General features: G+C 41.9%; 1 protein-coding gene across 1 annotated transcript in view; it reads right to left on the bottom strand.

Annotated features, from left to right (window-relative positions):
* Nucleotides 1-15,739, bottom strand: part of Arhgap26 (Rho GTPase activating protein 26) — a 384,395-nt gene that overhangs the window by 139,225 nt on the left and 229,431 nt on the right. The window contains exon 14 of the mRNA XM_036205214.1: nucleotides 12,500-12,574. Coding sequence (XP_036061107.1) covers nucleotides 12,500-12,574 — 75 coding nt within the window. The remainder of the gene's footprint in view (nucleotides 1-12,499; nucleotides 12,575-15,739) is intronic.

Below are 15,739 nucleotides of genomic sequence, written 5' to 3'. Positions count from 1 at the left end.
CTACGAATAGAGAACCCACGAAGTAATGATGATCCATCAGAACCCATATTGAAAATTTTCCCATTTGTAAATTGCCCCGAGGATTGTTAAGGCTCTTTAAAGGAGGAAATGATTAAAATAATAAAAATAGTCCATCCTCTTTCCAACTTAAGATGTAATACAACTAGATAGACTACACAAGTTGTGCTAGTGGTCTTGACTTTTTACCTTTTAACCAATTTATATTGATTTTTTTGTTGGTTTGTTTTCTGGGGTTGTTTATTCCATTGCATGTCTGGAGCCTTTTGTGTTATTTGATGACAGTTGTCTTGGCCTTATGCCATTCCTTTATTCATTTAAGCACCAAGACGTCTACCAATCAGCTAGCTCCTTTGCCTTATTGTGGGTTAGAGCTGCTGAGTTGAAACAGACTCCAGCTCTCAGCTGTGCTCTGGGCCCTTGGTCCACAGAGCTTGAGCTCCAAGATGTCCTTGAGAGAGATGGGTGGAGGACCCTTGCTCACAGTTTCTCTAGTGCTAAGGAGTTCTCAGATCCTACTTGAACAATGCTCTGGCTTACACTGCTGTCTTTATTTTAGAGCCCAGCTGTGAGGGAAAACTGAGCTCAGGGCATAAGCTTTGTTTAATTCCAGTGTTCTCTGGCTCAGACTTAGCCTAGGTCTGGCCTGAGCTATTGTTCCCTGGCCACTTGCTTAATGGTCAGCTTCCTTCCTAAGTTTTGCTTTCTGGGCTGACTGCTGGAAAACCCAGTGTTTGCTTCTCCTCTTGCCTACCATTTGCGTTTGCTTGGGTATCTCAGTCTCTGGTTCAAAGCCAGACATTATGTAGTGTGGGGTTTTGCTTGTTTTATATTTTATAAAGTTTTGTATTTCTATAAAATTTATATAAACTGTATGTTTAAACTCTAGAAAAAAATACATTTGCGGGGCTGGGGTGGGGCTTGGAAGGAAGAGATAAAACTCCTGACCTCTAAAGTAAAATTATTGCTAAGATGTATCCAAGTCACAGGGAAGTTGGGTTTGTTCCAGACCTCAGAGGAAACAACAAAATTACAGGCAACCATGTGCATGTTTGTGTTGATCCATCTTAAATCTCCTATGATAATTAGATGTTTTCTATTTGTGTCGGAATCCAGTGTCTGGAGTCACTTACCTGCAAGTGTGGCTGGAACCACCCAGAGTGCTGGTTCACACTGGCATCTCTGGGCCATACTGTGCCTCTACTGGCAGCTGCTGCATTCTGTTTTTTTTCCCAGATACATCCTACACAAACAGACCTTTGACAGCCACTGGCCTGTAGGAGGGACCACATAGAAACATTTTCCAGGAGAGGGAGATGGTATTAAAGAGGAATGTGAATTGGAAATTTGAAGCATGTAAGATGAAGAAAATTAACACTTCAAATACAAAAGATATTATTGTCATCATTAAATTGGTCTTAAAAAAATCTTGTTTTGATTTCTCCAGATTTTGCATTAAACTGAACTCTAAGCACATGAATTTATTTTTTTTTAATTATTTTATTTCATGTGCATTGGTGTTTTGCCTGCACTGGAGTTACAGACAGTTGTAAGCTGCCATGTGGGTGCTGGGAATTGAACCCCGGGTCCTTTGGAAAAACAGTCAGTGCTCTTAACCACTGAGCCATCTCTTCAGTCCCACATGAATTTATTTTAAAGTAATACACAAAGCATTTTTATTATGAAGAAAATCAAGCCCAGTTAGCTTTGGATCTCTGCAGTTCTTCCTCTTTAAGCCTCAGCTTTCTCTCTGTGTCTCTGTCTCTGTCTCTCTGTGTATGCATGCGTGTGCACGTGCACGCATGCATGGTGTATTTCTGTGGCTTCACCAGGTACACATGGGACAGGGGTGGCTCACAACAGAAACAAGAACTAAAAGAAGAGTGGATGAGTAATGAAGACGAACTTCATGGTGGTTTCCTGATGTTTACACGTTTGATGACTCCCAAGTATGCTGCGTACCCCACACATATCATTCACAGTGGCTCATCCTTAACTTTATTACAGTGTCTGTGCTCTGTAGGAGGATTTCAAAGCACTTTCTACACATCAAGGGTCACTATTAAAAGCAGCCTTTCACAGCCGATTTTCCCAGAACACTTACCAAGAAATAAATCTTACCTTTTTTTTTTTTTTTTTTTTTGACGCAATTACCCCAGTATTGCTAGGCACACAGAAGCAGAAGCTCATCTCGCTTCTCACAGGTAGTACTGCATTGCTTAGGATGCTTTGGGCTTCAATAAAGAGAAAGCCTGATTCGAAATGGCTTAATAAAGGGATCTGTTATATCATCACAAAAGTCAATCCTGAGAACTAGTTAATTTGTGGCTTCTGAAGGACCCAGGTTGTTTCCTGCTTTGCCGCCTCCTCTCAGGGTCAGAAGATGTTACATTGTGTCCCTGCACATCAGTGCTTGTCAGAAACGGAAGAAACCTTGTTTCTCCTGGAGCCTCTTTAGGAGTCAGGATGATGCTTCCTAAGATGTTCTCCAGGACTTACCGTCCACAGTTCTTGTTTTTTGTTTCTTTTGATCCAAAGCCGTTGTCAGCAAGGAGAAGGGAATCATTATGATGAGGTTATAACAGAGCTGAGCTGAGCTGCTGTGGGAGGCACAGACACTAGAATGAATCCAGAACCTCCTGTAGGCAGCCTATAGTGGCTTCTCCAAGCAGCCTTAGCAAAATATCGTCCAGCAGATGTTAAGCTTGCTAGTGATATTTCTGTGATGAGCTGACTCAGTCAGGTCATGTGAGACCAAATGGCCAATTTCTGCAGTTTGGGCTTGTATATACCAAATTATGAGATTTGGGGGTATAGGAGTAATAAAGAAGGCAAAATTGACTCTGTGGTTATGCCTTCCCATTCCTGGTTATTTTCATCACTCTATTATCTGATGTTTATTTTGATAAATCTGTCTTGTGACTTTCCAAAAGGACAAAAGTGTAACAGTTACAGTGATCAGGAAAGAATATTGAGGGGGTGTGCAAATGCTTGGCTTAGAAGGAAGAAAGATTTTCTTTTTGTCAGGAGTTTCTAAGGATCTGGTGGCTTAGATTTTTATTTCTCAATCCTATGACTGAAGCCTGAGTACTTGCATCCTTGGAAATCAAGACGAAAGTATTCATATTTCTTTTAGGATCTAGAAACAGTGGGTTGAGTTCTTGTAGAAATGCTTGTGGTTACAAGCCAGGGTAGACCTTGGCTCCAAAAGGGTAGGACCTAATGGTTACATAGCATCCCATGATATTCTTAAGGGACCATAATCAAAGGAAGTGGGCACTAATACATGACACTGACGCACATCTCACATATAATTCTGCTGTGCTTTCTCCATCCTAAGCTTCAAAGATAAAATTCAAAATGAACTTTTTAGTACATGAGAAATGCCAGTGCCTTCTTGGCCACCAATGCTACTCCAAACCAAGTAGCTGTGGGAATGTATAGTCACATTCACTGCAACTACTGTTTCTGACACAATAGCCATCTGAGATGGATGCCCCTATGGCTTCTCAGGCTGCTGTCCCATCAGCCATGTACCCCATTTCCCAAACCTATGTTCTCTCTAGTAGCCGTTAGCCATCCTACTGCTGCCGCTGCCAGGATGGAGCTGCATGTCTGCTGGGCCACTGGTTCTTGTGGCTTGATATCCCATGGAGCCATAGCATAGCTCCTAGTTGCCAAGTTGGCCTCCACCACCAAGCCTGACTAGTTTTGATTGAACCACTCTCTATTTCTTGAATCCATGTACTTCTATGTTTATCGCTACCTCCCCAAGCTGTCAGTCTGTCCCAGGCTGCCAGTAAAGCCTTCTCCCTGGCTGCAGTGGCTGGCTCTCCCTCCAGGCCATGGAGTGTAGGCCCTGTAGGTAGAGAACTTGGAACACAGTATGCTTCAATGTGCCATTCCTCTGCTATAAAAAACAAAACCCCAAATGATAACTCCAAAAGCAGTCTCTCCATTGGCATTATGGTGCAGCCCTCCATGCACTTTACATATGGTATTTGCTCTTTGTGTATTTTCTTTACTCAAGTGATCTTTTCAATATTCTTGACCACTTTTAATAAGTGGGTGGTTGTCTTAAGAATCAAGAGCTTTTAAAAATATATTCTAGATATAAATCACTAGATCCACAATTTTACAAACACCTTCTTCTGATCTATAACTTTTCTTTTCACAAGTTTTTTTTCTTTTTACAGATTGAATTTTAGCTATCATGCATGTCAGGCAAGTATATACCACTGAGTCACATCTCCAGTCTTTCTTGTATTTATTTTTAATCTTGAAACGGGTCATAGCTGGGCAGTGGTGGTGCATGCCTTTAATCCCAGCACTCAGGAGGCAGAGGCAGGTGGATCTTCGTGAGTTTGAGGCCAGCCTGGTCTACAGAGTGAGAACCAGGAAAGGTGCAAAGCTACACAGAGAAACCCTGTCTCAAAAAAACAAAAAAAAGGAAGGAAGGAAGGAAGGAAGGAAGGAAGGAAGGAAGGAAGGAAGGAACAGGGTCATACTAAGTTGCCCAAGTCAGCCTTGAACTTACTCTTAGTCCAGACTGACCTTGAACTTCTCATCTTCCTGCTTCAGCCTTCCAAATAGCTGAAGACAAGGGCTGCCTCAGTAGTCTACCATGAATAATATCTCCCTTAGAGAGAAAGTTTTGTATTTAAATGAAGTTCAACTTAACATATTCTCCATTAATGGTTCTTCCCTGTGTTCTAGTTAAGGAAGGAAGCTCTTTAAAAACAAGTTCACGGAGATATTTTTCTCTGTGTTTTTGTTAGGTTTATAGTGTCAGCCCTTAGGATACATTTTAAGATACTTTACACCTGTGTTATCAGATGAGAGATCATTTCATCTTCCCTCATATGAATATCAAATTGTACAACAGTACTTATTTAAAAGACTCCTTTCCTCAGTTAATTATCCTGACACCCTGACCCAGGCAGGATCCAGGTATGTGCTGGTCCTGTTTCTGGGCTTCTTTGTTTGCTGCGTTGATTTACACACCTACCTTCAAACATACCACTCAGTCTCACTCTAAAAGTGAGTTGTGCTTTGTTGTCTATAAACTCTTTTACTAAACTGTTCATGAACCTTTTGTGGTTTCTATCTCCATAACATCTGAACAGAAAATGTAGCCTCTACCCTCTGTGTATATCAGACTTCACTCAGCCCAGGTGCCATCCCCCAAGGCTAGGTTTAATATCTGGCAATTTGAGAAGCAAAGTTGGCTACTTTGTTTTCTGACAACAGAAGTCACAAAACTTAAGAAACCTTAGCTACTTCCTCTAGGCTGTGTCTAAGAACCCCAAACACCCCCAGCTGCTTGTATTTTGAGACTCAAGAGCACTTAGTGTCTGGGTTCTCTGTCTTAGAGCTTGCAATATCCCAACAGGCAAGGATGGTGACAGGTGCAAGAGCGGAGGAAAGTGAGCCTCCATCTGTGATCTCCTCTCTGGGAACTCAGGATCATGGCACACAAGCCCCTGCCTGGCTCCCAGAGCCATCTTTATCCAAGGAGCCTGCCATCATCTATCTGCCTGTTCCCTTCACTGGGGGAGGCCGAGGTTGGTTTTCTCTCTATTCCCCTACTTCCTCTTGGATACAGTCTTCAGTCTGAGTTGTTTCCACTCAGTATCATGTAGCTTCGGGTCTCAGAAATTATCATGAAGAATTACCTGGTCCTTATGGAACCCTTCAGAAAGAAGTCCTTGGGTGCTTTTCATTCATGACAATGTGTGGAAATGTGTGGGGAAAGAGGACACAGAAGGAAGGAATGCAGACCTTCAAGGTTCCAGAGGGATAGAGATGATGAGTCCATGGCTGGAGATAGGCAGAGGAAAAACACTGTCTATAATCTGGTGATTTAAAGCACTGCTGTTACTACCTCCTTTGTGTTCCCTGTGATTCTAACCTAGAGGGAAGTTACGGCACAGGAGGAGAGAACCAGCAATGCTGAACTGGCCTTCCTTTGCCATCATAATGGAACATTAGAAAGACACACAGGCTAAAGGAACGTGAAGCTTGACTAGTACAGCAAAGTAACTTTTTGGTTCACGTTCTCCTGCAGCCAGAGGCAGGGCTCACGTGAAGGCCCAGAGAAAGCCTTTGAGAGCACCACCTGGTAGGTGACGGCCTTCAGCACAGCACATCATCCCAGGGAAGTCAGGCCACACTCCTTTCCCACACGGCTGCTTTCCGCAGGCCCACAACAGCCCTGAGAACAGAACCTAGACAGTGAAGTGAGGCTGGGCAGTAATGGTAGAAAGATACCTTTATAACATGAGGATGAATTTAGAAGGAGAAAGTCAGCAAGATGTGGTGGTGATACCTGTAATCCCAACTCCAGAGGTGGAGGCCAAGGGAGCAGGCGTTCACTTCAGCTTGGCAAAATATATATACATTGTGTGTGTGTGTGTGTGTGTGTGTGTGTGTGTGTGTGTGTGTGTGTGTGTACGTACATGTAGTGAGTCTGAAATCAACCTGGCTACATGAGAGACCCTATAACAAAACAAAAACAAGCACACAAATGAGGCAGGAAGTGGTCCTCAAAGAACCAGAAGAACCACAGGCTTTGAGTGAACAGTTATACACACCAGTTCTTCCAAGATCTTAAGCAGAGTGGGACCAGAAGGAATTATTCAGGACAACAGAGCCACATAAAACAGAATACTTATGACTGACTGCCAATTGGCTGGGATCTTATACAACAGCCTTTCAATGCCATAGAAGAAGGTGCCTCTGAAATAGGATTTAGGGAAGTGACTGCAGACCAAGGAGAATCTATTCAGGGTGAAGTCAGCAGCAAAGAGCTTTCAACTTCCTGGAAAGGGCAAGGCAGTGTTTATTAGTATAGAATACAGAGAGCAAAGCATCTGGAAGCATCCACTGCTCCATAATGTAAATGAAATTCAGAAAAAAGTGGACACAATAAAATGAGCCACCAAAGTAAGAAACAAAATGAAATGTAAAGGTGATTGATGGCTGAAGGGGCAAAATACAGAGCAAAGTGTGCCAGTAAAGAAGCTGGAAATTCAATCACAAAGTAATGTTGCTAATGAGGAGAACACACAGTAATTAGCAGATGTAAATGAGTGATATGGATTGGGGGGGGGGGGGGGGGGGGGGGGGGAGCCTGAGAACATTCTGAGGACACCAAGAATAAGGGAAACAAGGAAGCCCACGGGGGACCATGTGTTCCTGAGACTCAGGTTTCCAGAGCAACAAACCGAAAAGCAATCTGTTCTTTAGAAAAACCACCTCTAAAAACTCCCTATGGACCCAGTAAGGAGTAGAGGTGATCACATGTGGTACTGACAGTAGTTGGTTGGGAGGGAAAAGAGTTCTTGTTATGTAGTTAGCAGTCAACAGTATGCATAGATGAGGAAAAAGAGAGCTTACACTTTGTATGAGTATGATCCAGATGAATTAAAAAAAATTACTTTCATCCATTAATTCATTTATTTCTTTTGGAAGATAGATAGGTAGGGGTGTGTGTGTGTGTGTGTGTGTGTGTGTGTGTGTGTGTGTGTGTACGAGTGCATGCAAGAGTGCTATTGAAGATGTATAGAATTCAGAGGACAACTTGTGGAAATTGATTCTTTCCACTTTCCACCATATATGTTCTGGGGCTCAATCTCAGGGCATCAGACTTAGAAGGAGGTACCCTTACTTGCTGAGCTGTATCCCCAAAGGAATTTTAAGAAAGACAAATTTGTTTGTTTTTTACAATCCTGGAAAGAGAAGAATCTGTTGAAATATAATTTTCAGCAAGGATAAGGAATGAGAGACTGGCTTCATAGAAATTTAAGATGTAGGACCTGTCAGCACCAATAAACATGTTGAAAATATCCAACTTAATCCAATACTAAAGAATGCAATCTTAAGACAGAAACACATCTTTTACATGCATTATTTATATGAAAAACAAGTGCTACAGAGATGGCTGCTGTGGGAGACAGGTCTCACTCCTTATGCATGGCTGACAGTGAGCTGCTAATAGCAGCTAAAAGGCTGAAGCCATATACACAGCTTGACCCAGCAACTTCACATTGACCCAGCAACTTCACACTGTAAGGAAACAAGACCTGTGAGCCTTTCTTAGCATGTGCAGGCTCTGGACTCAGCAACACCCCTGCGTCTTTCCATTTCATCATCCCATTTCTATATAGACTAGGCTACAATATGGAGCAGGAGACAGAAGAACATGCTGGTGAAATCATTTGTCTAATGTGAAAAGGATGCACAGCTTGTCTGCTTTCCAGATTGCATGCTCTTCACTTCTGCTACCTTGCCTCACAGGACATCCTGAGTGTTTCCCAGAATGACAAGGAACTAACTGCATAAGTGCAGGAGGTTGGTTCAGAGGCTCTGGTGCATCCAACAAGAGGTGCATCTGCAAGAGTAATGCCACAGGAGGACTTAACATGGTAGAAAAAAAAATAGACACTATAGTATTGTGTGAACAGTCTGTTAAAACCCTAGAACAGTGCTTCTCGACCTGTGTATCGACTGGGACCCCTTGTGTGTTGGGAAGTGTTGAATGACCCTTTCACAGGGGTCAGGAAACACAGATATTTACATTATGATTCATAACAATGCCAAATTTCAGTTATGAAGCAATGAAAATAATGTTATGGTTGGGGTTCACCATAACATAAAGAACTGTATTAAAGAGTCACAGCATGAGGAGGGTTGAGAATTACCATCATAGAACACGCACTGTGTATCCAGTATTGTAACCATACCAATACAGGTTGCTATACTTACTCTCTTACTACACGCTAGTGTATCTGGTTTAAAGGAAGCTATGATTAAAAGGTATCTTGTACAATAAAACAATCAGTAAAGGTTGTCTGTGCTCTGGAGGACTCTTATTTTATTCTTTATTCTTTTTGTATTTTCTGCATTCTTACCAATGACTACTCATAATTTTTAATCAGAGAAAAGAATTAGTTAAAATATACAGAACAGGGAGAGGGTCAGCAAGGTGAAAACAGAAGAGTGTATGTATGTGACTCACATTGAGCCTTGAAGGGTTTGTGGCCTCAAGCAGAATTTATTCTAGACCATTGGCTAGCCCAGACCAGAAGCAGTAGACCACTGGCTAGCCCAGACCAGGAGCGGTAGCTAGAATTGATGAAGAGAATATAATAGGAAGAGGAAAGGGAGGCAGCTCTGGACCTAGTGCACTGGCCTGACAATCTCAAGAGTACAAGATTCTGTTGACTGATAGACACACCAGTCCCATTCTCGGCATTAGGTTACATGTTACATCTGGTCAGCTCTACCATGGTAGGATCGTTCAGATTCCAGTCTATCTGGAATGTTCTGCTGGCAGAGGCAGCTGGCCTTGTGACTGTCAGTTGCTAGTTATTACTCTTTGATGACATTCTTCCCTATATTACTCTTTGATGACATTCTACACCTAGACCAACTAAGGAAGACCTTAGGAACAATACCTTGTTAGAGGGCTGCTGAGAGCAGTGATTAGAGCCACCGCCTTCTAGAACATCTCTTTTGCCCAAGCAGTCTTCTAAAGCATTCATTGCATTTCTCTCCAATAGTGTCACCTCACATTATCATCTTCGAATTCTATCTGAAGCCTCATCTTGTTGGTTTCTTTAGAAATAATATTGGATCCTGAGCCCCAGCTCTTGGTCTAGCCCTAGATAAGTTATTCTCGACCTCACCTATTGCCATCTTCCAGGGCCCTTCCATAATCACATACATGCTCCACATTCTGTCATGTTGTTCACCTAATGCTAGAATCCAATCTTGCTACTGCTGTGTCTGGTACACTTCATTCAGGAAAGCACCCCTCCATTTTCTCGTCAGTGACCCTACTCAGTCCATGGGTTTCCACGGACTAACCTCACCTCTACCCTCAGGCCCAGACATAGGCACAGGCTCCAGACCATCTACGTCCATCTGTTGAGGGTAATTCGATTGGCTCCAAAATGAAAAGTTTATCATGTGAATGGCCCACATTAGCCAATTAAAGTCCTCCCTGTGGCCTTCTGCCAAAACTGTCACCCGAAAGACACTCTTCTAGATGATGCAAACTCCAAGGACTGCAATGCTTGGGTCTATCTGGGATACTCCCAGAGAGAGCAGAGCCAAAGCCAAGGCCAGCAGAGGACAAAGATAATGAGAAACTAGAAGAAAGAAGGGAAAGGATTCAGAGTAAAGATGGCACCAAAGTTGTTCCAGCTACATAAGCAAATGCCTTTGTTCTGGGAACTATTCTAAATCAATTCCTGACTCTTGCCAGGATGCATATACCACTTAGAACTTTGAATAGAGCATTATTTCATTTGAGAGATTTAAAAAAAGTTCCTAAACTCCTCAGCATAGTACTTAGGTTTGTCAGCAAAAAAGATCACCTTAGCTGTTCAGCACTAACTACCCTCTTTCAGCCTCAAGTAGCTCTCTCAGATATAAAAGAATAAGCCCACAGCATCAATAGACTCTGGCCATCCTGCTGCTCATATTTGCTCAATCTGAATTCTTCTTTTCTTTCTTTCTCTATTCCATCTCCAGATCCAGGTCACATTAGGCACTAACACCACATGTTTACGTAAAAGCTTTCAGGTGCATGCAGCTCTCACACTACCAGGACTCTGTAGAAAGGTAGGAATTCTTTCTAAAACTTAATATCACTATTACCAAGCAATCAATTACAAATCCCAAACAGAAGTGAAAGACTGAAGGTTAACACCTGTTAAATTCTTAGTTCTTCCTTATATTAGGATTTCTCAAAATTAAGTCATATCAACATTTGGCACAACAATACCACTCTTGAGCACTTATCCTATGAGGACAAACATACGCTCACACAAAAATCCTCTATTCAAGGATCTATAGCAATTTTATTCATTAGAGCCTAAAAGTGGAAACAACCCAGAAGTCCTGCAGCCAGCGAATGGCTAAACTGTAGTATGCCCATAAAATGGAACACTACTCAGTAGTTAAAAAGAGATTAACAAGTAATGATACATGCAACAAGTTGATCAACTTTGGAAATAATTAAACTCACTAAAAAAGAGAGAGAGAGAGAGAGACTCAATCCCCAAACTTACATATTCTATTGTTCCATTTATATAACAAGCAATTTCAAAGTGACAAAATTAAAAGGAAAAAAATATTGAATAGACTCAGGTCACCAGGGTTAGGGACTCTGTGAGGAGGTGATGCAGGGAGTAGACTCAAAGGGGTACCACAAGGTCATTATGGGAGTGGAAACGCTCTGCATTTTGACTGTGTAGAAATGCCAGTATCTTGGTTGTGGTACTGAAATGTAGCCCGGTATGATGCCATGATTGGAGGGAATTGGGTAAAAGGTACAAAATTCATTTTTTTTTACAATGCATGTGTATCTCACAATTATCTAAATAATAATAATAATAATAATAATAATAATAATAATAATAATATAATAAAGAACTAACCCTGTCCCAAATCTGAACTGAAAAGTGGAAACTAAGTGTAGACGTGCCTCCTAGCTAGCATGGTTTCAAACAGCAGGTCTCGGTGTAAGTCTTACTACTGTGGAGTTATAGAGCACAGCAGTGAGGGCTCACGCTGGCCCATATAAAGAAATAGACTTCTGCACATATGAAAGCTATTTTCAGAAACGGGGCCCACAAATGAAGTAACAAACACAGGAGAAAGGCCCTTGCCTGTAACGCCAAGTTAGAGGCCTGAATGAGAGCTGATCTTCACAAGTACCAGGCTTGGGCTTTGTGGACATGAACAACAGCCACAGATCTATGAAATTTGATCTGTTTGCCATTTAGATCCATGTGACTCACTGAAGCTGGCTGCATAGCTAAAAATACAGGATCTCTGCAGCCTAGGCAACTTTGGCTCGTGGATTTTGATTCAAACACTGCACATTTGGAGGTAGTGGCTTTCTATTTCTATATCTGCCAGGGACAGAAGAGGCTCAATTGCTCAAGTGACGGAGGCTCAATTGCTCAAGTGACGGCCTGAAGTCTAGAAGCAAAGGGGGTCTTGAAATTATCGGCAGATAAAAATTTTATCTGAGAGTTACACGACACCCTCAGTATGAGGAACATGAGACCCTAAGATCCTCACAGGCTAGAAAGATGTCCTTTCTTAGGCATAGGGTGTGTCCTATTGAATACCTGCCTCAAAAGAGGACAGAAGGAGTCATGAGCTATTAAAGACAGAGCAGGGTGTGACAGTCACATGACTGACCAGGCAGCACTTGGACTGGGGTGCTGAAGACTGGGTGTGGCTTGTTTAGTTTAGTCTTGTCGTTTTATTTTAATCTTGCAAAGACCCACTCTGAACCTCATCTGTAAATGCCCACAGCCACCACTAGCAAGCATGGCAGATTTCTGGGCACTGGCATTTGCATGTCCTGATTCCTACCTACCCCAGAGGCTCCCGAGGAAGCTGGAAATCTCCAAGCAGGCTGCCCAAGGGACCTGTCTGGCAAAGCCACTATTGCACTCACCCATCAGGACACTCAGCAGCTTCTGCACCCTGGAGTTAACCCCCACGATTCTGTAGAGTCCTTGCTCATTGATCCCTGAGTGGAGAAAAGATGAAGATTTAATTAGATGAGCATTGGAACACAAGTCAAGCCAACAAGGCCAAATGCTCTCCTGTTTTCCCTTCATTTTCTCTGTCCTTCTAAAAGCTGCTGTAATTAAAATCCCCTGTCACTCAGCTCCGCTCTTAGCAAAGGAGTGGGATTTGGCACAGCTGTCTGGGATTCACGGATGTGCTGTGCACTCCAGTCCTCACCTTAGCCTGGTTGTCAACAGGAAAGAGACTTCCCTCCTCTCTTGCCAAAGGCAGCAGATGAAGATTTTTGAAGATGCAAAATACATTCTTTTTTAAAAAATGCCATAGTTAACCAATTCTTACATTTAAAATCCAAAATGACGTGACTTTAAAAAAATCATTCACAGAAGAAGATAAATGACTTTCTGTCTATTTTTACACACAGCATAAAAATACTGAAGTGTAAGAATGTTTTCCATCTTAGGGAATACTAGTCAAGATTGAGAAATCAGAAAATCCATCACAGTTAAAGCTGAGGTATTTACTTTGAAATACTTAAACAAAGATGAACTCAAACTACAGAACTTCTGTTCACTAAAATGCATGGATTAGAGCACCACTGTGTCACTTACAAAAAAAAGCAATCTGTATGCATGTGAATATATGTGAATGTCTATTCCTGTTCATGTGGGTCCACATGTAAGCATATACATATATATGGCAGCCAGAGGACAGCCTTAAATGCCATCCTTGGGAATGCCATTCACATCCTTTGAGACAGGGTCTGTCATTGGTCTAGCTCATCAACTCAGGTTCACTGGGTGGACAGTGAGCCTCAGAGATCCTCCTGTTTCTGCCTTTCCAGTACTAAGATCCAAGTATGTGTCACCATGCCCAGCATTTTTTCCCTTTGCTTTGGGGATCAAACTTAAGACCTCAAGCTTTACTGATGATCTATCTCCTCAGCCCCAACAGGGGCAATTTAGACTAAGTGATTAAAAACGGCTTTCCTCTTGTTAGCCCAAGTCTGTCACATCTAGAACCTCTCAGGAACTGGTGTGCTTCCTCTCCAGTTCCCCTGTGAACCTCTTATGTGAAAGTTCATGTCATTTCTCTTAATACCTTCCATTGGATTCTTATGTATCCATCATATTCAGAACTTATGGTAGCCTACAAGGCTTACAAACTACTGGGTTCCAGTGATTATAGACACTGAGAAGAGTTCTAAGTGAGTATGTTACCCTCTTGGCTTGAACTGCTAAAAATGGACGAACACACAGCCTGCCCTAAGCAAGTATACTTGTTTGTATGTAAGGGCTTCTGCCTTTGCTAACCATAACTACTCTCCTTATTCCCTCCCCTTTCCTTATTTTCGTCTTTTCTGAGTCAGTGTCTCACTCCATAACCCAGGCTGGTTTTTAACTCCCAACTCTAATCTCTCAGCCCTCTGAACAGCAGGATGATAGACTAACACACTGGGTTGCATCCTTCTCTTTTAAAATAAAAACAAACTTAAACTCTTGAAAATTACCTTAGAAATATATGCTCATTAAAATCTTAGGAATTATGCTAAGGCAAATGGAAAATCAAAAGAAGGAAGTAAAAGAAGGCAGAAAGCCAGGAGTGCCCTGCTGAGACTGTGCAGAGGACGAGCTCTCAGTGAACACCACAGCACAAGCAGGCAGCTGATCGTTTGTAAATTGTGTTTTTCACTGAACGCACATAAAAGTGGGATGTTAAAAAACATATTTCTCTTTTGTCTTAAACATAATTCTTTATTGATTCTTTGGAAATTTCAAATCATGCACCCCAATTCCGCTCACCTCCCATTCCCTGCATATCTGCCCTTATCCCTAAAAAAAAAAAAACATATTTTTATTTTTAGTGATTCACAACATTATACTGCACAAGTGAACCATTCTTGATTTAAACCAAATCTTGAGCATTTGATTGGTTCCTGACTTTGCATTTTAAACACATCACCATATAAATATTCTTTTGGTTCAACACAACCAACTTCCTTATTTTCTAACTTCAATTTCCAATTATCTCTACTTGACACTTTCCAGTATATCTTATGTACTACTCTCAACCTGTCTTAATATTTTGCTGAAGGGGGTCAAGTAGAAATAATCAAACATTAAAAAACAAACAAACAAACAAACAAAACCCAAAAAACCCACTTCTACATGCTAAAGTAACTTCTTGGAAAGAGAACCCTAATAGGACATATTTTGTCATCCCCTCCCTCAGCCGTGTGTGTGTGTGTGTGTGTGTGTGTGTGTGTGTGTGTGTGTGTGTGTGTCCGTGTCCATCCCTCTCCCTATTTCCCCACTAGTAAGGTTACAACTCTGCTTTAAAAGACAAAATTTCTTTCAAACAAATAAAAAAGGCCAGTAAGTAGAATAAATAGACTGAATCTCTGACAATGGTTCTGATCAGTCTCAGTGGAGACATGGCTAATAGCTTCCCTTGAGCTACAAAGGATCAGGGCACTTAAGACTCTACAATGCCGGAACTAAGGACTCTGGCTTGTAATAGACTATAGTAAAGCAACCTCCCCTATCACAGTATCCTGCTCTAACAGACCTGGGAAACCCCAGTGTGGAGTAAACAGCTAGCCTTTCCTTCTCTGTCCTTGATGGCTCCCAGGTCCAGGTCTGCAAAGCAGAGCTCCTTCACTTGGGGTCCACAGACTCTGAGGTAACCCTGGAGAGTCCAGGGAACTACGAACTAGATGGGAACCAGCCTTTCTTTTCACTATCACTGACACTGCTTATTTCCTTCTCTTGTCTATGGAAACAACAAATCACAGTGGTATTTGCAGTACCTGCAACATGGTCCAAAATCCCAGATATTTTCATAACTCCTTACAATGATAAAGAAGGTTTACAATATTGCAATTTCCAGACTATGCTATCTATGAGGTCCACTTCTATAAGTTGTTAAAGGACTTGTTAATGCAGAAGCATATCTACCAATCTGGTGCAGCTATATTTTCAATTATTTTAATAATAACTGAGTTTTAGAACTGGTTTCCATAAGCCTAAGAATTCTATCTGGATACATGTAAGACAGTCTCATGATCAACCAGAGACACAGATGACATGAAATGGGTAGAGAACCCCTGCTTCAGACTAGCATGACCTGTAGAAACACCGACAGTGGCACCGGGGGAATTAATGGG

This window comes from Onychomys torridus, chromosome 13 (genome assembly GCF_903995425.1).
Source record: "Onychomys torridus chromosome 13, mOncTor1.1, whole genome shotgun sequence".
Classification (NCBI taxonomy): domain Eukaryota; kingdom Metazoa; phylum Chordata; class Mammalia; order Rodentia; family Cricetidae; genus Onychomys; species Onychomys torridus.
This window is presented reverse-complemented; position numbering and strand designations above follow the sequence as displayed.